General features: G+C 41.2%; 2 protein-coding genes across 3 annotated transcripts; both read right to left on the reverse strand.

Annotated features, from left to right (window-relative positions):
- Positions 1-429: 429 nt before the first annotated feature.
- On the reverse strand, positions 430-9,275 carry galnt3 (UDP-N-acetyl-alpha-D-galactosamine:polypeptide N-acetylgalactosaminyltransferase 3 (GalNAc-T3)). Of its 2 annotated transcripts, XR_006844672.1 has the most exons (12): positions 8,980-9,275; positions 8,111-8,650; positions 7,210-7,382; positions 6,467-6,616; positions 6,014-6,248; positions 5,808-5,925; positions 5,440-5,640; positions 3,585-3,716; positions 3,257-3,358; positions 3,009-3,161; positions 2,512-2,908; positions 430-566 (listed from the first exon to the last, which is right to left on the reverse strand). XR_006844672.1 is itself a non-coding variant. In XM_046403886.1 (11 exons), exons 2-11 carry the CDS (start codon positions 8,605-8,607, stop codon positions 2,795-2,797), a joined length of 1,875 nt encoding a protein of 624 aa, XP_046259842.1. In that variant the 5' UTR covers positions 8,608-8,650; positions 8,980-9,275; the 3' UTR covers positions 2,328-2,794. The 2 variants fall into 2 exon arrangements, 1 of the variants encoding a protein (XP_046259842.1); XM_046403886.1 differs by lacking the exon at positions 430-566 and having other exon boundaries at positions 2,328-2,908.
- A 1,099-nt stretch (positions 9,276-10,374) lies between these two features.
- Positions 10,375-21,234, reverse strand: ttc21b (tetratricopeptide repeat domain 21B). The gene is made up of 29 exons (XM_046404124.1): positions 21,048-21,234; positions 20,455-20,584; positions 20,258-20,368; positions 19,989-20,155; positions 19,714-19,836; positions 19,207-19,364; positions 18,695-18,779; positions 18,453-18,551; positions 18,130-18,322; positions 17,926-18,023; positions 17,353-17,553; positions 17,081-17,210; positions 16,845-17,002; positions 16,300-16,524; positions 15,607-15,845; positions 15,073-15,145; positions 14,371-14,481; positions 14,144-14,282; positions 13,752-13,858; positions 13,322-13,510; positions 12,991-13,101; positions 12,808-12,889; positions 12,538-12,688; positions 12,296-12,457; positions 12,011-12,206; positions 11,401-11,625; positions 11,110-11,230; positions 10,952-11,019; positions 10,375-10,869 (listed from the first exon to the last, which is right to left on the reverse strand). Exons 1-29 carry the CDS (start codon positions 21,069-21,071, stop codon positions 10,792-10,794), a joined length of 3,954 nt encoding a protein of 1,317 aa, XP_046260080.1. The 5' UTR covers positions 21,072-21,234; the 3' UTR covers positions 10,375-10,791.
- Between the last annotated feature and the right edge of the window lie 1,081 nt (positions 21,235-22,315).

The raw sequence follows: 22,315 nt of genomic DNA on the forward strand, positions 1-22,315 counted from the left end.
GTTTGAGGGTTTTTAATCGGCATTCCTTTTTAGAGAAAACCCTCAGTGAAGTGGACTGAGATTACTTTGAATTGACTGTCGCAGTACTTACTATATTGTACTTAAAGCACCAGAACTTTAATAAAAACATGCCACTATTTTAATAATTGTATATGGGGGGGAAACAAATATTCAAGCTTGACAATCAAAGCTTATTATTAAACACGAGTCATATCAGTAACTAACAGCTACGCTATACGACTCTCAAGTCCCGTGAGCCTTTGAAAATGACTTTAACAGTATATGATTTTTTTTTTTTTTTAACCAAATATCTGTAAATCTTTATAAAATCACTGACACAAAGGAAATTATAGAGACTGCTCAACAATTGGGGGACTGCAATAATTAAGCGGGGGTGTACGACTGTATTATGTGGCTGAAATTCTTTACCTTGAGCTTTTGCTCCTGCATGGGTACAGATATTTGTCCCATCTTTCAAGCTTGCAAATATCTGCCGCATATTTTATAACCAGAAAGTTCAGTGCTGGAGTCTTGGGGTTTCTGTGTGGCTGTCAGGTAGCTGGGACCTGGTGGTACAAAGGAACAGACTGCTTTCAGGCAATCAGTGGCATCAACATGGCCTATAGCACATACTAGTTGTGCCAAAGCATACAGTGTGAGACGGCTAGATACAACAATGACACTGCATCCAGTTAAGAATCTTGTGTTTGATTTTATTTTGCAGTATTTATTATGAATGATATATTGAAATGTGTATTTATTGTGGTTTACTAAAAGTCTGTATTGAGTAAATTGATTCACTATCTTAAAACTGGCTTTTGTTTCATGCTGGTTGTGAGTTGTAAAGCTTCATGTGCCTGATTTATTTTGTTTTATTTCTCATTCTGTGAAACACATACATTTTGCACAAAATGGTACATTTGTTTTTTCCCCAGCGTGTTTCATTTTCCAAGGTGTAGATAGAGCCAACTTTATTTTAATTTTTAACATGTTTTGAAATAAATTTAATTAAAACTGCTAAAATTGTTAGCCAACGTTGCACTGTTCAGTAATTTCTTGGTTCAAAGCGCCCCCTGCAGTTCAAAGGGAGAAATGAGACAAAGTGGTTCTCAGTACTATCCAAATGAATTTATTGACCTAAAAATAAGACCTCTTAATGACAAGGCAGCCTGGCAACAATAGGCAGTCTCAGTTTCAGACGAGCACAGACATTCTATTAGTTCCTCATGTAGCCTCAAACTTAAAGTCGTTTACAATATTCCACAGCCATCTCAACACTAGTGCCTGCACCAGGAATTCATTAGTAGACTCCAGTTTAGGTGTAGAGGGAGAGTTTCAAGGCATTTGATCAACAAGTTCCTTCGGTGCATTAACTTTACATTAAAAAGTTCAGCTTTGATAGGCATGACTGAAATAATACAGGTAAACACTGCTGCAATTATAAAGAAGAGAACGAGTCATCTTAAAAATCAGTCAGATCATCCCATAAAACATCGTGTGAAGGTCAAATACAAATACACTTCAGTCAGTAATGCCAATCTAACTTTCATCAGCAGCACTTGAAATGAACGCGTTAATCCCAAACTAACTGTAGACTATTTAAAATGCGTTTAAAGGCCATCTCACCAGTGGATCCAAACTGGTATTCAAATGATTGTTCTTCATGTCTCCACGCTCAGCTGCCAGTTTATTAGGCACACCCAGCTAAAACTGATGCAGTCTAACAGAGGTGTTGACTGAACCTCATGACCAGTTTGGTACCTTTGTGCTGAGAGGTGTTTCAGTTATTTACTTTACTTTCACTGATGCAAACATGTTTGGACGTAATTTTAAAAACACCTCTCACGGAGTGTAACAGCACTTCAAACTACAGCCTCCAAAATAACCATCAAATTGAATCCGAATCTTTCTACTGAACATTGCAACCTTCATGGAGGTAGGATTTATTACAGGGCTCTTCATTTAAGACTGCATTACTTTTAGCTAGATGTACGTAATAACTTGACAAATTAGTGTACGGAAATAATGAAATATGTTTAACGCTACAAAGGATTACCTCATGAAATGAATTAAAGTGTATCCAGTCATCCCTGATCTGAAGTCCCATTTGATCACCCCACAGTAGAAGCCATTATTGTGCATCAGCAGAAAACTCCAACATCCCCACCACACTATCACCCATCCCTCCACCACTCCATTACATCTAAGGCACCAGGCGGGAGCAAATTAGAGGTTTTGCATTATTTAAGAAAGAAATTTTAACAAAGGGACAATGTACATCATACTTGTGTGTTTCAGGTTTTCACTTTCAGTCTCTTTGGTGCAACATTTGAGGGTTTGTGTATCCCACCTGAACCCTGTGTTTCTAACATATAAGCGACTGTATTTTTTTTTTGTATGATGTTTTAGATTGACATGTCTCACTGGAAAAATGTTCAGTGTTGACACTGTATACTTAATACTGCATGTGTAGGTTGTGCAGACTTGGAGTGGTAAAAAAACACCACTCACAGTGAAACACAGTGCATCTTCATCGTCCTCCAAGAATCTCAGTTCACAGTCAGATTGGGAGCACCGTTTCAATGCTGCCCTCCAGCAGTGGCACACTGTGGTTTCTCTCAAAGTCCAGACTTCCCATCAGCAGCAGTTCAATTCTTCTATGTATAAAAATAAATTAAAAATCAATGTCAGTAATCTAAAAAAATGCCTGTTCACTGCATACAGTACAGTATACACAATCCTAGTATGCCTATGCAAACAGAGTGGCTATTTTGTAAAGTGGTAGTTTGGGCACTCAGATGAAGGACCAGAGCTGGTATCTGTCTGAGGGGCTGCAAGGAGCCAGAGAGGGGTGCTCATGACGGGCACTCAGACACATGTTCCATCCTGGAATGTAGAGTAACTGGTTCTGTATGACGAGAAGACAAAACTATTACTTTCCTAACAAGACGACCCAAGTACCTGAACTCACAAATTAGTGCACAGAGAATCCAAAAGCCCATACTCACATCCTTCAGTTCCCATTTTTGCTCTGCTCCTACAAATGTGTTCCTGCCTTTATACTGGCAGTCCTCCAGCTTCACAGCCCCCTCTGACCCGTGCAAACATAGCTCCTTCTGAATGTTGTGTCTAATCTCGTGATGTGTGGAGTACTCAAAATACTACAGCGAAAAAAGACAGAAAAATATCGTCGACCACTGGGTTTAAAATGAATTGTATTTTTGTTAAGATATATGAGGTGCACTTTCTTACTGACCTGGTTGCCTCCTAGTCCGTGACAGGGATACATGATCAGCTGTTTCCCGCCCTCATTGTTCTCCCCAGCATCCAGACATGAGTCCTTGCCGACATTTTTCACCTACCGAGAAAGTGGATGGAAGGGGAAAGCAGTGAAAGGAAACAAAATGAAAAACTAACATCCAGTGCAAGCTGTTCAAACAACTTGAGTCTCTGGAGTGCTTTCAGTGGTGTCAAATTGGAACTGCTCAGTGCCCTCTGGAGATCCTAAGTGGAAACCCACAGTGGCTAGACAGAGCTCTGAGGTTTGGAAAGAGGAGAGCTGGTGATGGGGTCTGTGATCTTACTGAGCCAAAGTGGAGTGGGTTGAGATCAGGCATGAAGACTTCTGGGTAAACGTTCTTCAAATACCACGAGAAGCTCTTGCACTGCAGTTGCGCACGGAGGTCCACGCGTTTTGAGATATCTCCAAAGGCCCTCTGTTTAATCAATGGCAAGCAGAAGAGCAAAGCAGTTGCTTTACATTGTACATCAACACACTTCAGACATGATGGATACTAAGGTAGAAAATACAAGGTTTATTTCAGATATGTTGTTTTTTCTACTGAGATCAGTTGAGATCTTATCTGAGGTTGATGAGAATGTTATTAGGCTTGCAGATCAGAAACCAAAGTACTGGACAAAGTAAAATTGGGACGTGGTGGTGCAGCAAGAGGAAAAGCTACAATTAAAACACTTCAACCTGAAGGTGATGTGAAATGTCTTCACTAAATTTCACAGCATGTCATCCGACAGTTGTTCTGATATTTCATTCAAAATCATCAGGATTCGTCATCAGGACATAGCAGCTACCTGCACCAAATTTCTTAAAATTCAATTTAATAGTTTTTGAGGTAATTCAGTTTGGACCAAAGAGGTGGACAACCAACACTCACATCTGTACAGCTATCTACTGATGGTAGTGCAATAAAATGTCGTCCGATTACAGAAATAAACTAGAAGGGCACTCAGAGAGAGAGAGAGAGAGAGAGAGAGAGAGAGAGAGAGAGAGAGAGAGAGAGAGAGAGAGAGAGAGAGAGAGAGAGAGAGAGAGAGACCTCCCCGAGGCCAGTAATCTGCAAACACAAGCCCTATGTACTATATATCTGGCTATATTTCCAAAACTAAAGGAATTCTGTTAAAATATGTCTGTGAATTGTTGAAGACTTGTCATCTCATTTATCTTATATTACAATGTCAATGAAAGTGAAAAAAATATTTGCGTACCTGCCCTGTCATTCGGATGCACTTCAAGTTTTATAGGTTCTTCCTTGGCCCATGCTTAAACCTCCCAACAAGTTTCAAGAAAATCGGGCTGGAAAATCGTTTTTCTTTAGTGCATGTAAATAAAGGACTCCTACACACATCCTCAATGAAAATTCTATTGCACTCCAGACTTTATTTTGCTTTGAATATCATCATCAGTTTATTTTTCTAAAGTCAATGACTACCTGCCAGTGCTATAATGACTCCTTTGTTAAACAAATTAACTACAGACAAGTATTCTATCAGTGGGTCTTTAAAACTGAAGCGTAAAGGCACGTTTAAAAGAATCTGCAGGCACCTCATGCTCTTGAATAATGAGAGCACTTACATAATGACGCGGATGCCGCTCGCGCTGATAGCTACTACAGTGGATTCCTCGAAGCTGTTGAGGCTGGCCTGCCTGTTTGAAGCCAGCGGGAAAGGGCTGGTCCACTCTGTGAGGTAGAGCCCTGAGGGAACTGTTTATGGCACCTATGGGACCACATGTTGCTAAACGCTGAGAGCCTGTCATTTACCACAGCTTCCTCCAGGCCCCTATTTTTCGGTTAACAGCTTTCAGCTCCTAACAGTCTGTTTATCTGGATTTGGAAAGACTGGGTTTCATCGCTACAAAATTTGTGCACTGATGATTACAATAGTGAAATCGTGTGTGTGACAGAGCAATTCTACGCTTTGTTCTGCCACAATTTTAGACTTAATGCAGACTGGTATGTGAGCTGGATTTAATCAAAGGCATCTTAAGGAGGTGATAATAAGTGGTTTTAAAAGCCACTTACATATGACAATGAGAAGAAGGAGAGAAAGATGAACCCGCAGAGCAGTTTGCTGCATTTGAAAGTATCACAGCACAGACACATAGATTTTAAGAGGCTCATTAGAGTCACGGGCAGTACATACGTCTCTTGCCAACTGTGCAGCTTGCTGGTTACGTCGGTAAAAAAGCTCCTTGTAGTCATCCATCCAGACCTCCGCCAGTCGTACCTGGTTACGAGCAATCACTTGAGTACCCTTGGGAAAAGTGTGGGGGCTCTTGGTGCGGAAAACATGACCAACAATGGAGCAAGGGATGATCTCCAGCTGGCCGCCGCACTGCCACACCTGCAGGTTAACGGGCAACAGCAAAAGCAGATGCATAATGACATCACTGTCCGACAAGTCTATACAGCTGTTTGGACAGTGGAACGAGTCAAAAGGTAAAAAGCCTTAATGAAAAATAACAAAACTGCTGCACATTGATGCACATTCAAAGCTTAGTGACAACTTACCCGAAATGACATTTCAATGTTCTCACCGCCCCAGATTTCCATTTCTTCATCATAGCTTCCAATATGGTAGAAATATTCTTTAGAGATGGAGAAGAGCCCGCCGGCAAATGTGGGAGTCCTACAGAAATTTAGTTAAAGGTTTTTCATGATTTCCCACAAGAGACAAGAGTTCATTTAAAAGCCGATATTCTATAATCATGAATTACTTGATAGGGTATGTTTCATCCTTTCTTCTTTGTTTCTCATGATCGGGTAGACTCTCCCAGCCGAAGGCGAGACTCCAGTCGAAGTTTCCCCGGTTGTGGTTCTGACCATATGGGGACGGTTTCATGAACTCAAAGGTATTGAGATCAATCGTGGTTATATCAGGACTCACTACTGCAGTGTGGTTCTCTGCTATCCTGGCCAGCAGAGGTTCCAGCCATCCATTAAAGCATTCACCTGTTCAGACACGCAAATCAGACGTTGCACCACAACATTTTTCTTAACAATAACACATACACACCTACACATAATACACCGAATGGCTAATTTTGGAATTTAAAGCCCTGCTGATGGAAAAGTAAACACTGAGTTTTGTGCTGTGGGTGCGTAACTAAAGCTGAGTCAAGCATGCAACCGGTTTTGATGTTTGAGTAAAGTCAGTGGTGTTGACTAACAATGGGCATCCAGAAAGGTGAGGGTGTCACCGGTGGCAACGGAGGCACCCAGCAGCCGAGCAGTGATGAGTCCTTTCCTTTCTCGCTGGCGGACCACACGGACAATGTTCAGCTGCTTCAGATACTCGTCCAACTCGTCCTTCAGTACATCTGAAAGTACGGGATATTCATTAGACAGAGTATTATGAAAAACTCTGATGAAATAATAAACACGTTAATGTTCTATAAACAGTCTCATAAAGACTCAGTTATTGCTAAATTTATAAACAGATAATATTCACAGTCCTCAGCCTGGAAGTTAAGACTCAAACAGATGGAAAAGAAAAAGACAAAGCTGTTCTGCTTTCATCTTCAACGTGGCTGGTTGTCAGGAGAGCTGTTGTACAGCAGGCATCCATCTGCGGCCTGCTCCCAACAAATAACTGAGTATAGACAGTCAGATGGACTGCATTCCCCCAAAGCTCTCTCCTCTCCAGCATTTTGCTTCCCTCCTAGATCAGACATATTTACAAGAGTTAACTCTGAATCATTTCTAAGCACCGCCACTGCTAATTCCTAATAGGAAAGTATTCACTAACAGCCTCACTTCCTGTTGTAACCCACTTCATGGCCCACAGACGGAGCGGGAGCGGCTCCACTCTGCACATTTCGCAGCACACCCAAGAGCTGCCCACCCAGCATGCCATATGAAATCGAACCCAAGCGAGAGCAGGGCGGTCCAGAAGGACCCTATTGAATTTTACCATCCACGCTGGCATCGTCCACCAGGATGATCTCCTTGAGCAGAATGGCAGGGGAGGTGTGGAGGACACTGTATACTGTCCTCAGCAGAGTGCTCCAAGCCTCATTGTGAAACACAATTATCACACTGGTGGTCGGCAAGGGGGGGCATCGCTTGAAGGTTTGCTCAATACATCTGCAGCAAGAAGGAAAAAAAGCACAAAGATCTGACTGTCCTATACAGTTCCTGAATGGCACAATAGTCTAGTTATTACATCTGCAGACTCTCCCATGTGGGGTGTCCATTTCAGCTGTGCCACCGCATGTGTGGCTGCCTTTGAAATAGCTGTAATATCAGAGTGGGGGAAACTTTGTAATTCACCCCAATAAGATAGCCAGTACATGGATTGGCACACATTTACTATGTACTGACATGTACTTGGACTTACATGCACTTGGATGTACTGTAATTAGCCATACATAAGTGTGTTTAAGTCTGAACTTAACTGGGTATGCATGATGAAACAAAGTCCCAGACAGAACAATCATCTCTGTGGTTGAGGTGAGTTGCAAAAAGCAAATATGTGTTTGGGTTAGACAGTCTGTTTTGCATGCCCACACCTATATTACAGTGGTCTGCGTGGGTCTTTTTCAGCGTGCGACTTTGAGTTACACTCTGGCCCAGTACACCAGAGTACTTCTTCTACAGCAACAAAGCTGCACGCACACCCACTAGGTGGTGCAAGTACATATTAATTTTGTAAATCAAAATCATTTGGACAATGGAAATGATTTGTGCACTCGCGCCATCCAAGTCTTGAGCTTTTTTTTTTTTTACATTTTAATTTTTTTTTGTAAACGTAAAGGGATCTTGCACAGCTTTATCACAAACACAAAGCACAAAGAAGATACAAACTGACATACTCTGGTGGTCTGGTATCTGCGCCCAGGTCTCTGCTCAGGGAAATGCGGTCACTGGCATACAGGTTAAAGCAGTGCTTCTCCTCACCCCTCTCCTTCTCCTTCTGCTCTTCGGGGCTCAGTGAGTCCGTGTGGAAAGGTTTCCCGGCGGCACCGGGAGCCAGAGGGTTCTGATGTGGCCGCTCCAGAGCTGGCCTGAGCTCAGCGGCGGTGTAGTGACCGGACAAACAGGACGCGCCGTTTGCGTTATCCCGCTGCCGTACAGGCGCTCTGATCTGCATCTTTGGCATCGCATCCCTTAAGTTATTGACAGCTCCCATAACCATGCCCAGCATGGTCTCACGCTTCACTGCCACCTCTTTCAGCCACGGGTCCTCCTGTTGGCTTTGGCTCCCCACTTCCCATTGTATGAAGAACACAAAAGTGACGAAGACAAGGGCCACTATCACCAGTTTAAGTGGGTGCAGTCGCCTTCGGAGCACTCTGCGAAGAGATGTCATCCTTCTTGACTGGACAGCAGGCTGGCTTTGGACTGGGATTCAGCTGAAATAAATGTATATATTTAATGATGTTAATCAGCAGTCATATATCGCTTTTTTAAGAGAGGTTTCAGAAAAAATACAGGCAACATAGAGATACAGTCCATGTCCTATTACCCCATGAACATCATTTAAAGCGATTGTTTTTTGTTTGTTTGTTTGTTTGTTTTTTCACTTTTCACGTTTTTGAACTACAACTGGCGTGTGTAGCAGTTCCTGCGCAGGCTATAAGTAGTGCCAACAACTACAAATCACATACAGTCGGCTTATGAAATCAGCAAACAACCACTGCTCTGGATTCCTTCAGAGAGGGAGAGAAAAAAGACCACGTACCATAAGTCGCTGAACTACAGATTTAGGTTAGAAAAGCCTTGAAATTGTTCTGGTAAAGTTCAACGATTGGCATCCTGTTTTGAATGGAGATCCTCTATCTGTTTGATTGAGCTCCAAAGAAACTTTTCGCGGAGACAAAAAAAAAAATCCCTTGTGTGCCTTCTGACTTCGCTAAACTTCCGTCTCGTTGGATCCAGGTGCGCTCCTCTCAGGTAGAAGGCGGTGACGCGTTGGCGCGCTTGCGCAGAGAGGACTTCTGCGTGTCAAAATCCATGTCAATAAGACAAACATTAACAAGAGGAGCTACCAAAAAAAAGAGAGAAAAATAAAAAAGCTTTGACGAATACACTGACGAATTCTTTGTGGCAATGTCCTGTCCTTTTTAAAAACAGAATTTGCCAACAGTACTGCTGAATAAAGCTCGAGACTAACCTCTTGATAAACGAAGTGAAGTGGTCTGCGGGGACTTTGTGCTGAGGATTATTGCAGACTGTGTTGTCCACGGAGTCCCTCAGATTCAATAAAGGTGTCATTAATAGGATTTGTTCAGCTGGTCATTCACTGGGACAGTTGCTGGGTTACAATGAGCGGAGGAACGCGCGTTACCCCACCGTCCAACCCACCGCATCCAATCAGCGTCTCGCGCAAAACAACACATCTTGCACATGAAACTTAAAACACTTAAGGGTAAACCAACAAAAGCACCTGGTCCAGCATGTTTTCGGAAAAGTTACGCGTCCCTTTCGCGTGGACAGGAAATCTCCTCCTCGGAATTGTTAATCACATCTGAGCTGTCGCTGATAGAAGCCGACACTCACCGACGGAAGCTGTAGTTATTTTCCTAATCCCTTTAATTTTCCAGGTTTCCCCACGGCGGATGGTCTTCATGAAGAGACGCGGACTCCAGCCGCAGGGAGCCTGCTCTGGAGCCTAGTTTAAAGTCTTTCTGCTTTTGACTCGCACAGTGACTCCATCTGTAGTGACTTCCTATCCACGGCAGGCATCCAGTTTATTATGTCCATTAAAATGTTCACTGTGTCCCACATTTTTTTTCACCCAATCAGGCTTGTTAGTGTTTGTCTATGTGGCATTTGTCTGTGAGGACACTGATAATATATTGATGGTATATTTTCTATTTTTTCTTCTAACTTAATCAGGACTGTACGATTAAATCTTTTTTGAGGGAGCAAAGAAATCAAGCCACATTTTTTTTATATTTTGAAAATAAAAGTCCGACAGTAACAAATATCAGAAAGTATCGACATAGCAATAATATTCATCACAAGACATTTCAATATTGATTTTCATATAAATGAACTGTTGGAGAGCATTTCATAGTCAATATGAATATTTCATGAAACAAATCAAAGACAGGTTGTGTTCACACACAGGGGATCACATCTCAAGTTTTTTATAAATAAAACTGAAAGGTTCTTAAATTTAAACAGTGCCGATCTACAAGACCCCTTTGTTTCTATCCTTGTTTGGCTTTGTGAGGAAAGACTGAGAAAATGCTTTCAGCTGAGCATGTGTCTGAACCAATTTGCACTGTGTTTTCCCACAGGAATAAAAGCATCCAACTATTGATAAACCAAAAAAAAAAACGGAAAAAAACAAACACAGAAATGTGTTTAAGTTTTCCAAAACAAATAATACCAATAACTGCTTCTTTTAACTTGATAATGAAAGCCAAAAATAAAAGTGGATTCGAGCAAAGTAACAGAACTGCTGGCTTCAACTCTCTCTCTCTCTCTCTGTCACACACACACACACACACACACACACACACACACACACACACAGTTCCAACTCTTAAGATCTCAGGGCAGCACGAGCCTTGTCCAAGATGTCCTTCCTCATTCTTGGATAATTTGGATGAGCAGCCAGAACCTGCGGACGGAAGCAAAAGATGATTCGCGGTATAAAAACAGGTCAAACTGACCAAACTGTAAACATTACACACACATCTCACCTTATGACACACATCTATGGCATCAACATGCCTCTTTGCTTTTAAGTAGTTGAACGCAAGCTTGTATCCTGAAATAAAAACAGACATTACATGTCAGGAATAAAACTCTCTTAATCCCCTTATAAATACAACTGGACATGGGATTTTGGATGACACACCAATAGTTGGGTTAGTTCGATTTCCATATTTCCAAGCCAGTTCATAGTTGAGTGCTGCATCACGGAACGTCTGCTCTTTTTCCATTATGTAGCCCAAATATTCATAAGCTTTACAGCACGACTGCAGAAAAAAAAACAGCAATTATTATCACAAAGAAACATACATAAAAGATGGCCACTACATTATAAAACAACATAAACATCCAAAATAAGGGGAGAAAAGTTTTGTGTGAATTGGACTGCTCTGTAAGCCACATTATGTACAAGCGGTGAAAACATTTTCAGGCAAACCTTGTTATGATTGAGACATCTCTTTAAGAGGTCCCCGGCCATGTCATACTTCCCCGAATGGATGTAGATGTCTGCCAAGAGCAGCCAGCTCTTCTCAAACTCATCAGCGTCAACAATGCTCCAGTTCATCTTAGCTATGCGTTTGAGCTGGTTCCTGGCACGGGGGGTTTGTTTCAGCATCATATAAGCTGTCGCCATGGCTAACAGTGCCGGTACGTGGTCTTTCTGAAATCCAACCACAGAATCCTGGTTAGAGAGGATGGATCTGACACCACCTCCCCCAACCATCTAACTTCCATTTGTTTACAACCACTTTGACTTCACTTCAGTACAACTAAATACTAACATGTACAAGTTAAATGATAAAACCTTAACACATTCAAATTTAATAAATAATCTTGACAGTACAAGCAATGAATGATACATATTCTATTAAAATTCAGCCTTTTACAGTGAAATGTGCAGTTTATAATCGAGGTGAAAGACTGACAGAGAGAGCCTAAAATAACGCAGGATTGCTGGTGCGGGTGTATTTACCCAGGAGTGATGGTGTGCAAGAGTTAACATCATGAGTGACGCAACTCATGCACACCATCTGGAGTTTACTTACCTCATTGTTTGCAATCTCAGTAAAAACACCGAGGGCTTTCTCTACGTTGCTCTTCTGCTTAGTGGCCAGAAGGCAGTAGTTCTCCAGGATGCGGAGCTGTACGTGTCCGCCCGGTGTCTGAGGTTTTAATTCCTTCAGCAGCTTCTCAGCTGTTCTCACAGCGAGCTGCTCTGACTCCTGCTTCTCTGTGGAGTTCCTGATGAGAGACAAAGGTGAGCATTACAAGTAAACGTGCCGGTTGTCCAACAAATGAATATACACTGAGCGTAGAGCACTAACACTCACCCGATTTCACCATCTAAATTCTCAAATACTTCTCCTCCCATGGTGTCATTGTCAGGGTTCAGGTAGATTTCAATCATGTTATAAACGGCATTTTGACCCCAATCGTTGTCTTTTCTCGCTTTGTTGAAGTGTCGCAGAGCGTCGTTAGGTTCTCCGGTGAACCTGACAGGCAAGCGCAAGTTTAGTCACTAATCTTAAAAGAGATGTTGTCATATTCTGAAGAAACACTCTTCCAAACTTACCAAAGATAAAGTCCTTTGCAGTAATTGAACCCAGGGTCAAACTTTGCCCTGGAAGAGTGCTTTTCTGCCATATCAAGGAACCTGGGAACTTCTTCTAACTTCCCGGCCCTCCTCAACAAGTCAACAAGACGTGACAGTGTTGGGTAGTTGTCTGAAAGCAACAGGGGTAAGTTAATATGCTTTCCATGTAAAGAGGGTCAAATTATCAATTCACATTCATATTCACTAAAGATTTATGAAAGGAAAAAGTGAAACGTGGCTCTGCTACACCTGGTTTGCGCTCCAGGAGCTGTTGAAAGTGGAAAACGGCCTGTTCGTAGTCCTGCTTCCGAAACATAATGTCAGCCATCATCTAAGGACAAACATACATAAGAAATAATGTTTATCAATTAGTGTTAAAAAAAAAACAAAAAACATCATAATCAAAATTTGCAAAAGACAGGCAGAACAAACCAGAGTTGCGTCTTCGTTGAACTGGTCGTTCTTCAGAATGACGCTGCATTGCTCCTGGCATGCATCAACCTCATCTAGTGTAAGGTACAACCGTGCCAATTCCAGCATCACCTGGGAACAGGAAGTGCATTCATTTGGGTTCATGTGACAAAGTTCCTGGTTGAATAATGGAGAGCAGACAAATCCGACTCTCTTAAATTATTTAATTCTCTTCAATCAACTAAGATCACAAAATATCACCAACACAAGCACCAGACTCTAAAAGATGCCAGTGCTTGTTAACCGCAGCTGCAGTGAGTACACAGGACGTTTTTGATTCAGCTGCACTGACCTTGCGATCAGTCTCACAATACACAAGAGCTTCTTTGTAGAATTTGACCGCTCTCTCATAGCCCCTCTGACTTGTGTAGTGTTTAGCGATCTCGGCGCAGATCTCTGCAGCAAGCTGCTTCTGCACAGGAACGGCGTCAGGCTGCTCCAACTGCACCCGCTTCAGCACCTTGGCCTGCACGTCTCGGGCCTGCGGGCAGCAAAAACACAACCTCATTTTAAATATAACAACCACAACAAGCATCATCCTTATCACTGATGTAGGAACATGTTTGAAAATGAAAGCGAAACTCACTATATTTTACATATTTTTATGTTACTCTATATTTTTTTGTCTCTAAGGCAGACAAGCAAGTTCTGCTCAGGAATAATCCTGTAAAAGATTTGATACAAAATGTATGAGTGATAATAACATAACTGCAACAACTTACTTTCTGTAAGGAAAGTAAAGCCTCTTCATTTTTGTCAACCTTATTCTGGACCTTTGCCAACAGGACCAGATAACGGCAATCATCTGAGAGTGCCAGCAGTTCATTCACTGTAGAGTTTGAAGAAAAAAGTTACACACACATGGAAAAAAATGAATAAATAACTACAGACAATCAGTACTTGAGATATTTTGTTCTATAATGTCAAAGCAGTTTGGCATTACCATGAACAGTATTTTAAAATATTTTCCTTCCATTTTAACATCTAGTTGTTCATATTTTATTGTTTGTATGTGCGGAAATTCTTGTCAGGACTAAATTCTCTTATTCTTATCAATTGTGGGGTTTGATGTCAGGGGTTGACCATGTGTGAAATACTGTGACGTTTTAAATACCCGGTTCATGTGCCAGAGCTTCGTGCAGGACTCTCTCGCAGCGCTCATATTGCTTCATCTTCATCAGCAGTTCAGCCAAGTCATAACGCAGGAAGTTCTGTTGTTCAGTCTTCAGGGCAGCTTCATAGTAATTTATTGCCTACGTGACAGCAGCCTTGTGTCAACACTGTGTTTTTTTTCCCTCTGAGTCAATCAGGTTTATCATTAAAAAAGCATACAACACAAACCTTGATGTAGTTATGAGTCTTGACCAGGGCTTTTCCAATCTTGCTGGCTAACGCACCATCCTTGGGGTTTTTCTTCAGAGCATACTCATAAACCTCAATGGCCTTCTCTGGCTGAGGATAAACACGAGATAGGCGGTGTTGTTTTCAAGTTTTTGTAAATATTATTCCAGAAGTCAGATACATTTCAGTATTTACAAATTGTTGAGAACATGTGGTAAACACCTCCACCTTATGCTACTCATCCTTCAAATTAAGAGCGGAATAAAGACAAGATTTATGCGGTTGGGAAGATCCATTTCAGCCTTTAACGACGTCATCTTACCAAACATCAGAGTCACATCCTGTCTCAGAAATACGTGCAGTGGCATTGCGGACTGTTCCTTGCATGTCTTCTGTGTTTACAGAAAAGCGGTCCTTAAAAACATGTGGTTATTTTTCATGTCAAGGACCCCTAAATTGACATAAATAAGACCACTGACCCTCATCTGATATGATTTTGTCCCAGGGTATCTGATAAGAATTTTCCTTTCAAGTCTCCTTTACACAAATGTTAAGAAAAGGAATGTCGAATTATACTGAAACAGAACAGTCGTCACATTATACAGAGGTTACAAATTAGTCTAAAGATGAAGGACACACAAATCAGTGCCTACGGGATAAAATAATCTCCTATGACACAGATGAATCACATCTCCCACTTACTTCTTGAATGTTAATGTAGGCATCACCTAGTAAGAGGTATGTGTGAGGACTGGGCAGCTTCTCCACCATTTCTCTGGAGAAAAGACAGAGATATCACATCACATATGGTGTGCTTCATTATGTAGGCATACAGTATGTCTCTGCTGGTCTGAGGTTCAGTCATGCTTTGCCACATCTCAGCTGTTGATACAATTAGCATCGGAGCAGCAGAGGACTGGAATACAACTGTGCACATTTCTTCTTTATTGCATGAATGGCTTCAGTTAAAATTCTATTCGATTTACTTTATGTTTCGTGGTCTTCTAAATCCAACTACAGACTCAGCTGGATGAAATGTTGGTGCATTATGGCTGAATATCCTCAAGTCATGTATTTAATTAAGTTTCAGCCATTACTGTTCAGACAAACATTTACGATGAATTAGGTTTCAGATGGAGCCCCTCATATGTTCTGATACTATTGTACATCAAGATCACTTTAGGATTATAGTATGCTTTTTTCTTTTGCTCGTTTGGATTCAGATTTACTGCTCACCTGTAACAGCTTGCATAGAGACGTTTCTCCTTTCTGTGGTTCAGATATATGTCTCCCATTTTCTCCTTGGCTTGGATGTAGTAGGGTTGCTCAGGTGTAATGTTTCTGAGCATACTCAGCGCCAGCTCAGTGTCACCTCGCAGCAGGGCCAGGTCCGCATTGGCAATAGTGACACGTAGTTCCTCAGGGGTTCCCGAAAACTCATTGATGGCGTCCTGCATCACCTTTGCTGCTTCATGCTAAAATATCAAATCAGTACATATGTGTGATGTATTTGGGGCATGTATATATATTAAGCTTTAAAAGGCCCAACTGATAATTTATGGCCCAGAATTCAGAAATACTTTTCAAATATAAGGGATAGCATGGCATCAGAGTAACTATCAACTGCTGCTCACTATAATCTTTGCTGCAGTAATGTCTGCCAGGATCGTGACCTCAGATTGGGGGGGGTGGGGGTTGTTGGAGGAGGCTCAGCTCAGCTCAACAGCCTCCCATTGAACATGTCTGGGACTGGGACCGGCACACAGATGTCTTTGTCAAAACTATTGTTAATACTGTTGTTTTTCACATTACGTTGATAGTGTTTGAATGTTTCAAACTAAAATTCGGACCATATCTTTCATACTGCACCTCTGAATTAAACAGGATAGTATCGTGTACAAGTCTTCTCACATCAGCTCACTATTTTACCTGCTCTCCGTTGAGCCACAAGGCCTCAGCTAACTCCAAGAAGACAGAGACACAGTCAGCAGGGCACAACTCAATCTTCTTGTTCTTGGATTTGGATGAGGAGCCAGCTCTGCGGACACCTGGAAGACTCATGGCTATCTGCAGTGTCTGAATAGCCTCTGACAGTTCACCCATTTTCTTCTTAGCCTGAGCCTTGATCAGGTGGTACAACGGATGTTCTTGGATCTGGAATTGAGAACAAGTCATGACCCATTTGGACAATACAGACTGACATCTTGTCAGTCTGGCAAGATCTTCGTCGTTCTGACTGGAGAGACAAAGTATATTTACTTTTTTTTACTATTTATATTTTGAAAATTTCTTCCTTTTTTCACCTATATTCTTCCCTTAACTGAGGACAAACTGGCATACTCCCAAAGGTTACATATAAAGGTGGCACAACTGTATTTGCACATTTGTTGTGGGTCAAAAAAGAGCCTGAATGCACATGGTCTCATAAACATTTAAGCAGCCAATAATACTGTGCATGTTGATGATGATCTTACCTCAAAGTTATGGCTCAGACAGAGTTCAAGAGACTGGGTACATAACATGATGTTACCCTGCAGCAGATGGATCTGTGCCATTAGCAGATGAGCATCTGCATGGGAAGGACACTGGTCCAGACAATGCTGTAGACTGCTCTGGGCAGCATCGATATCACCTGAATGAACACAGAAGTAATGCATCTTAAAACAGATTTTGCAGATAAGAAAAAACATATTTTAAATGCGGTGCTCACCAGACTGATATCGGACTTTGGCAAGCAGGAAGACCCCTTGAGGGAGACCTGGGACAATCTTGACCACAGTATCCAACAGTGTGGCACAGTGCTGGAGCTGAGGAGTGGGAGGCTGGCCCTGACCTGGAGGCTAAGACAAGAATCGTAAAAGAACAGTTAAAGTTTTGTTTTTTCCAAACGTTTTTGATGATGAGTCTCATTACACAAGCAATAAATGTATATATCCCTGTCACACCATCCCCAAATGTCATTGCTGAGTCACCCAGTCTTACCTTAGCAGGACACAGCGCAAGATACTCTTTGACTATCTCTAACAGGAAGTCAGGGTTCAACTTCTCAAAGTACTCCACTCCCAGAGGCAGACCCTGCAGGTTGGAGAAGTGTGTGTCCACTGCATCATTCAACAGATTGGTCATCTCTTCCTGGGGCCGACGTTTTTTTACTGCCAGAATGGCACGTAGGTACAGCAGCTCCTAATTGGGTGGCAAGAAAAAGAAATGAACTATCAGAGGAAGAAAAGGAAAAATTGTAAGACTAAAGGAAAGAGGTCAAGCTGGAGAAGCGGAGAAGAAACCTTGACGATGACTTTCTATACAAGATGGATTAAATACACTACCATGAAACAAAAGTGCCCAGGAAGAATAAATGAAGAGAGAATGCTGAAACCCTCCGGAGCAGCTGCTGCCTATCCTGCCAGGTGACTTTGCCTAATGCTTTTTACAGTTTTTAACAGTTTCAAAGCATATTAATGATTTTCAACCATGATAAGCCTCTCCATCTGGGATAGTCTTAGTGCTGTTGAAGACATTTTATGTCATCCATCAGAGTTTCTAAAAAGACATTACCCCAGATTTTCCAATAGACTGTTGAATCTCTGTGAGAAATTCCAACTGCTGTGCTGCATCTTCAAGTTGGCCTTCTATCAGCTGGCAACGAATTATACCTGCGGGAAAAAAAAATAAAAAAATAAATAAATTTTGTCTTCAGAAATAAAAAGTGTACGTATAGACTCTTAGTATCCTGTACACAACAGATCATAAACACGATACCAGTCAAAGCAGCAACGCTTGTCTCATCCAAAGTCATGGCGGTCTTGTACCACTTCATAGCCTCCTTGATTCTGCCCTGAAGCACCATCTGGTAGCCCAACTCTGTTGCTAAATCAGAGTCCCCTGATGCCAAAGAAAATGCTCTTTCCACCATCCTAAACGTCTGTTCAATCAATTTCTCATTTCGTCCACACTATGACAGAACAATGAGAAAAACACTCTAAATGCTGAAATTCAATGCGAATCAAACAACTCTTCCAATGGAAAAAGGAGCAAAAAGTGGAGAATTATGAATTTAGAAAGAATTCTGAAAATTTTCTTACAACACGGGTGAAGGCTAGAGACATCCTGTAGAAAAGCTCTGGGTTCTGTGGTTCCAGGATCTCCAAGCTGCTGATGAGGTTTGAAAGCTGCTTAACTGACTGTCAAGGGGGATATAAAAACAGTTTCTGCATCACGATCAGCACTTTGCCACAACTCCATCACAAATGCCAGTGTTTATAATTCTATTTGAATTGCATCCCTGAGGGATCAAAGCACGAAAGTGTAAAACTGTTAACTTTACCTCAGTAATATCTCCATCTCTACATAAAGAATGTAGAGCAAGCATTCGTTGTGCCTCCAGGTTATTTTTATCCTTTTGTAAAAGCCTGAAATATGACACAAGGTACTATGAATGAAGTCCATCTTCTCCACTTAATAAGCTTGTGAATTTCTTTGATTGATAGTAATAGAATATCTGATACTGCAGTGATTCTTAGACTTCTGCACTTTGGCTCAAAGGCCTTTTTATGCTGTCTGACACCGGCCAAGGTCCAGAGGGGCAAGCAAAACAATGGCTTAATTACATACACTTGAATGCTGAGCTGTTAGTGAAGGCAGACTGCATTTTTTTTGTTTGTTTGTTTTTGACATCCCTGGTGGTGACTTTAAATGTTTTTCTGTGTGTTTCATGATCTCACCACAGACACTGTAACCCTTCCTTAAGATTCTTTTAAGAGGTTGGGGAAAAGAGCTCAGATAAGTTTGCACTACAGGAGATGTGGGCCGTATATGATTAACCCCTTCATCCATTACCTGTGTGCTGCATCTATGGTTTGCTCCCAGTCTTGAAGGCTGAGCAACAGTTTCATCTTCTTGACCAGGGCAGGCAAAAACCCCGGAAAACTAACGATGACCTGGTTAACCAGCTCCAATGCTCCGGAGTAGTTCTGACGATATTCATAGTATTGTGCCTAGGATGGGAGAAATGTCTCTTAGTCATCACACAACATTGGCTGTCACAAAATTTTTACATGTCAGTATGAATGAAATATCTAAAAGTAATAAAACCGTCAAGAACAACAATGTTACCAATATTTCCAGTGTTACAAATAATCTACTAATCTAAAGAACTGCAAGATATTTCAAATGGTGAACGGGACACCTGAAATAAACACTAAAATCCACATGACAGTGATGGTAAAGGATACATTAAGTAAAGAAAAAAGTGAGTCAGTTACAAACACACTAAGACAGAAAATATGAAAAATTATAGCATTAGCAACATTTTCAGCTGTGGCTGAGTAAGAATTCCCATCTCACCTTTCCCATTAGAGCAAAAATATCTGCTCTCTCTTTCAGTGCCTCATCAAAGTATTTTCCAGCCTTTCTGGCATAGGCATCTTTACCAGATGTCACATCTATCCAGGCTTTTAGTATTATCCCCTAAACAAAAACAACAACAACAACAAAAAAAGTGCAAATTTCACAAGAGAGGAAATATATTGCAAATCAGAATGTCCTTCTTATCATGGCATCCATTCCAAGACATTACATGAAAATGTATGCTTTTCTCAAACATATGACAACAATCTCACCTCTCTAGCGCCATTGGAGAGTTTGATCATTCTCTCTGTGTATTCCCTTGCCTTATCATTTCTTCCTAATAACCAGAGAAACATCCCAGCATAGTACAAACTCTTGGGTGATGCACTTTTACGATCCTCTTTGACCTTAGCATCAAGTTCTTGAATGACTCCTCTGTCTGTGAATGCAAAGACACTTATTATAATATAGTGCGAGCAGCCTTTTAAAAGAGTCTGTGCAAATATCAGCGACAAAAAATAAAAGAACTATGCTGGTTTACCTGGGTTTGTCTTTTTCTTCTCAGCATAAACAAGGGCCATTAATGTGCAGAGAGACACATCTCGATTATCCCTTATTGCGTCCAGTTCTACTGAGGCTTCTTGAATTTGATCTGCAGTAAAATAATGACATAACTCCAAGTATATCAAATGGCAAAGAGGCACTACTAACTAACTATCTGGGTTCTTTCAAGCTTACCTTGCATCAGGTTAGCATATGCATGCAGAAAACTGTAGATAGGAACATTGCCGAATTTTCTCTGGGCAGCGGCTGCAACGTTTACAGCGTGATTGAAATACTTTTCATAGCAGTAACACCTGATCAAAGCCTGCGGGAAAAAAACACAGATTAAACACTGAGCTTGGAGGAATTTAAAAGTATAAATTAGCGGCAAAAGCAAAGTAGCAAACAACGGATTGTAGAATACGTTACGCTCTTTTCACAACAGAACGAATTAAGATGTAAGACAAAGTCAAAAGACGAACCATGCGTTTAACTTCAATAGCAAAATGTTAGCTTGCGTAGTCAGCGTTGAATAATGTCAATAACGTTAGCCGATGTTATGCTTAGCTACGACAAACGGCTATTTTATAACTGTTAAACATTTTGAAAGGTTTGCAGAAAGGTTCCCTCTCTAAGCTAACTATGCTACGTCTTTGTGTCATTTCACCACAACCCAGACTGGCTAAACTGTAACATTATCGTTAAATTCACGCTAATAAACAACAGGGTCTCCAGGTCGTTTTCACCTGAAGTCTTTAGTTCTGTATCATTGAAACGTGTTTGCTTACCAACGCTGTCTCTTCATCCTCCATCTTGGTTGAGACGTTTTGTTATTAAACACCAACTAACGCGAAGATAACTGCAAATTTACACTGCTTGCATTGTACTTTATCACAACAACGATGTTATTGCAGTTTTCCTAGCGTTTACGCCATCTTGTATCAACTCCAGCGTTGCCAGGTAACTGAGTAACAGCAACTATGGAGGTGATTTTATGCCCTAAATTTTGTCTTTCAGACACCAATTGCTCCCGGGCTGCCTGTATATAATCTGCCACTATGTGTGATTGGTTGATCCAAACATCAACCATAGTTTATGCTGCATCCTGCATCAAAGATCTGACTAGGATGTTTTGCCAGGCAATGAGGCGGTATTTAGAAAGCCTAGAAGGCAAAACTCAGGGTTTTTTAACAAATCTAGACGCCATCTTTACTGTTAAGTCGACTTGTTTCGCTTTTCTATCGCCAGGTGGCGTAGTCATGCTCTTATAAAATGTGGCACTACTGCTATTACTGCCACTGCTACTACTATTACTACTACTACGACGACTACTGCTGATAGTCCAGTAATAAAATCGTATTTACCAAGTAATGAAGGTGTGGAGGGAAAAATTGTTCGAGTGTTTTACCATGATTTTTATTATGCAATCATGTTTTCAATTCCTGGAAATTACATGTCAAAGTAAAACCTACTTTGAATATATGGAAATGATTTCAGGATTAGACTCACAGTGGTTGGATTAATGTGGTTTGTAGCTTTGCTGCAGGGCTGGCAGACCTACACAATTTGCGATTCTCAGTTTAGAAGAAGTTGTAATGTCAACATCATATCTAATTTCTGTTATTCTGTAACATAAGCTGTACACTATTATTGTTCAGCTCATCCAAACAAAAAACAAGAATGTCTGCACAAATTTTCACTTGTTAACACACCTTTACATGTTTTATCATGCGCAGTGGAAACATGTTTCCATCCAGTCAGTGGTAACTGGCAGCCCAATGTTACGCAATACCATGCATTGACTGTTAATTATGAACTTTTGTTCATATGTCTACAGTGCTGAGTCTATGGCAACAGCAGCCAGTGTCCAGTGTGGGTGCAACTGTTCCAAGAGAGGCTTTTCCATGCCTTGTCAGATACTATTTAGCACTAACTCTGGCACATAATCATTACTCTCTGCAGCACACATCAATGGAAGAGTAAATCAGGTTGTTATCGAGCTCTGAGCATGTGCAACAATGGGGAATGTCTCTGTGTTGTATCACACAATTTAGCT

The sequence above is a fragment of the Scatophagus argus genome, chromosome 11, assembly GCF_020382885.2.
Source record: "Scatophagus argus isolate fScaArg1 chromosome 11, fScaArg1.pri, whole genome shotgun sequence".
NCBI lineage: Eukaryota > Metazoa > Chordata > Actinopteri > Scatophagidae > Scatophagus > Scatophagus argus.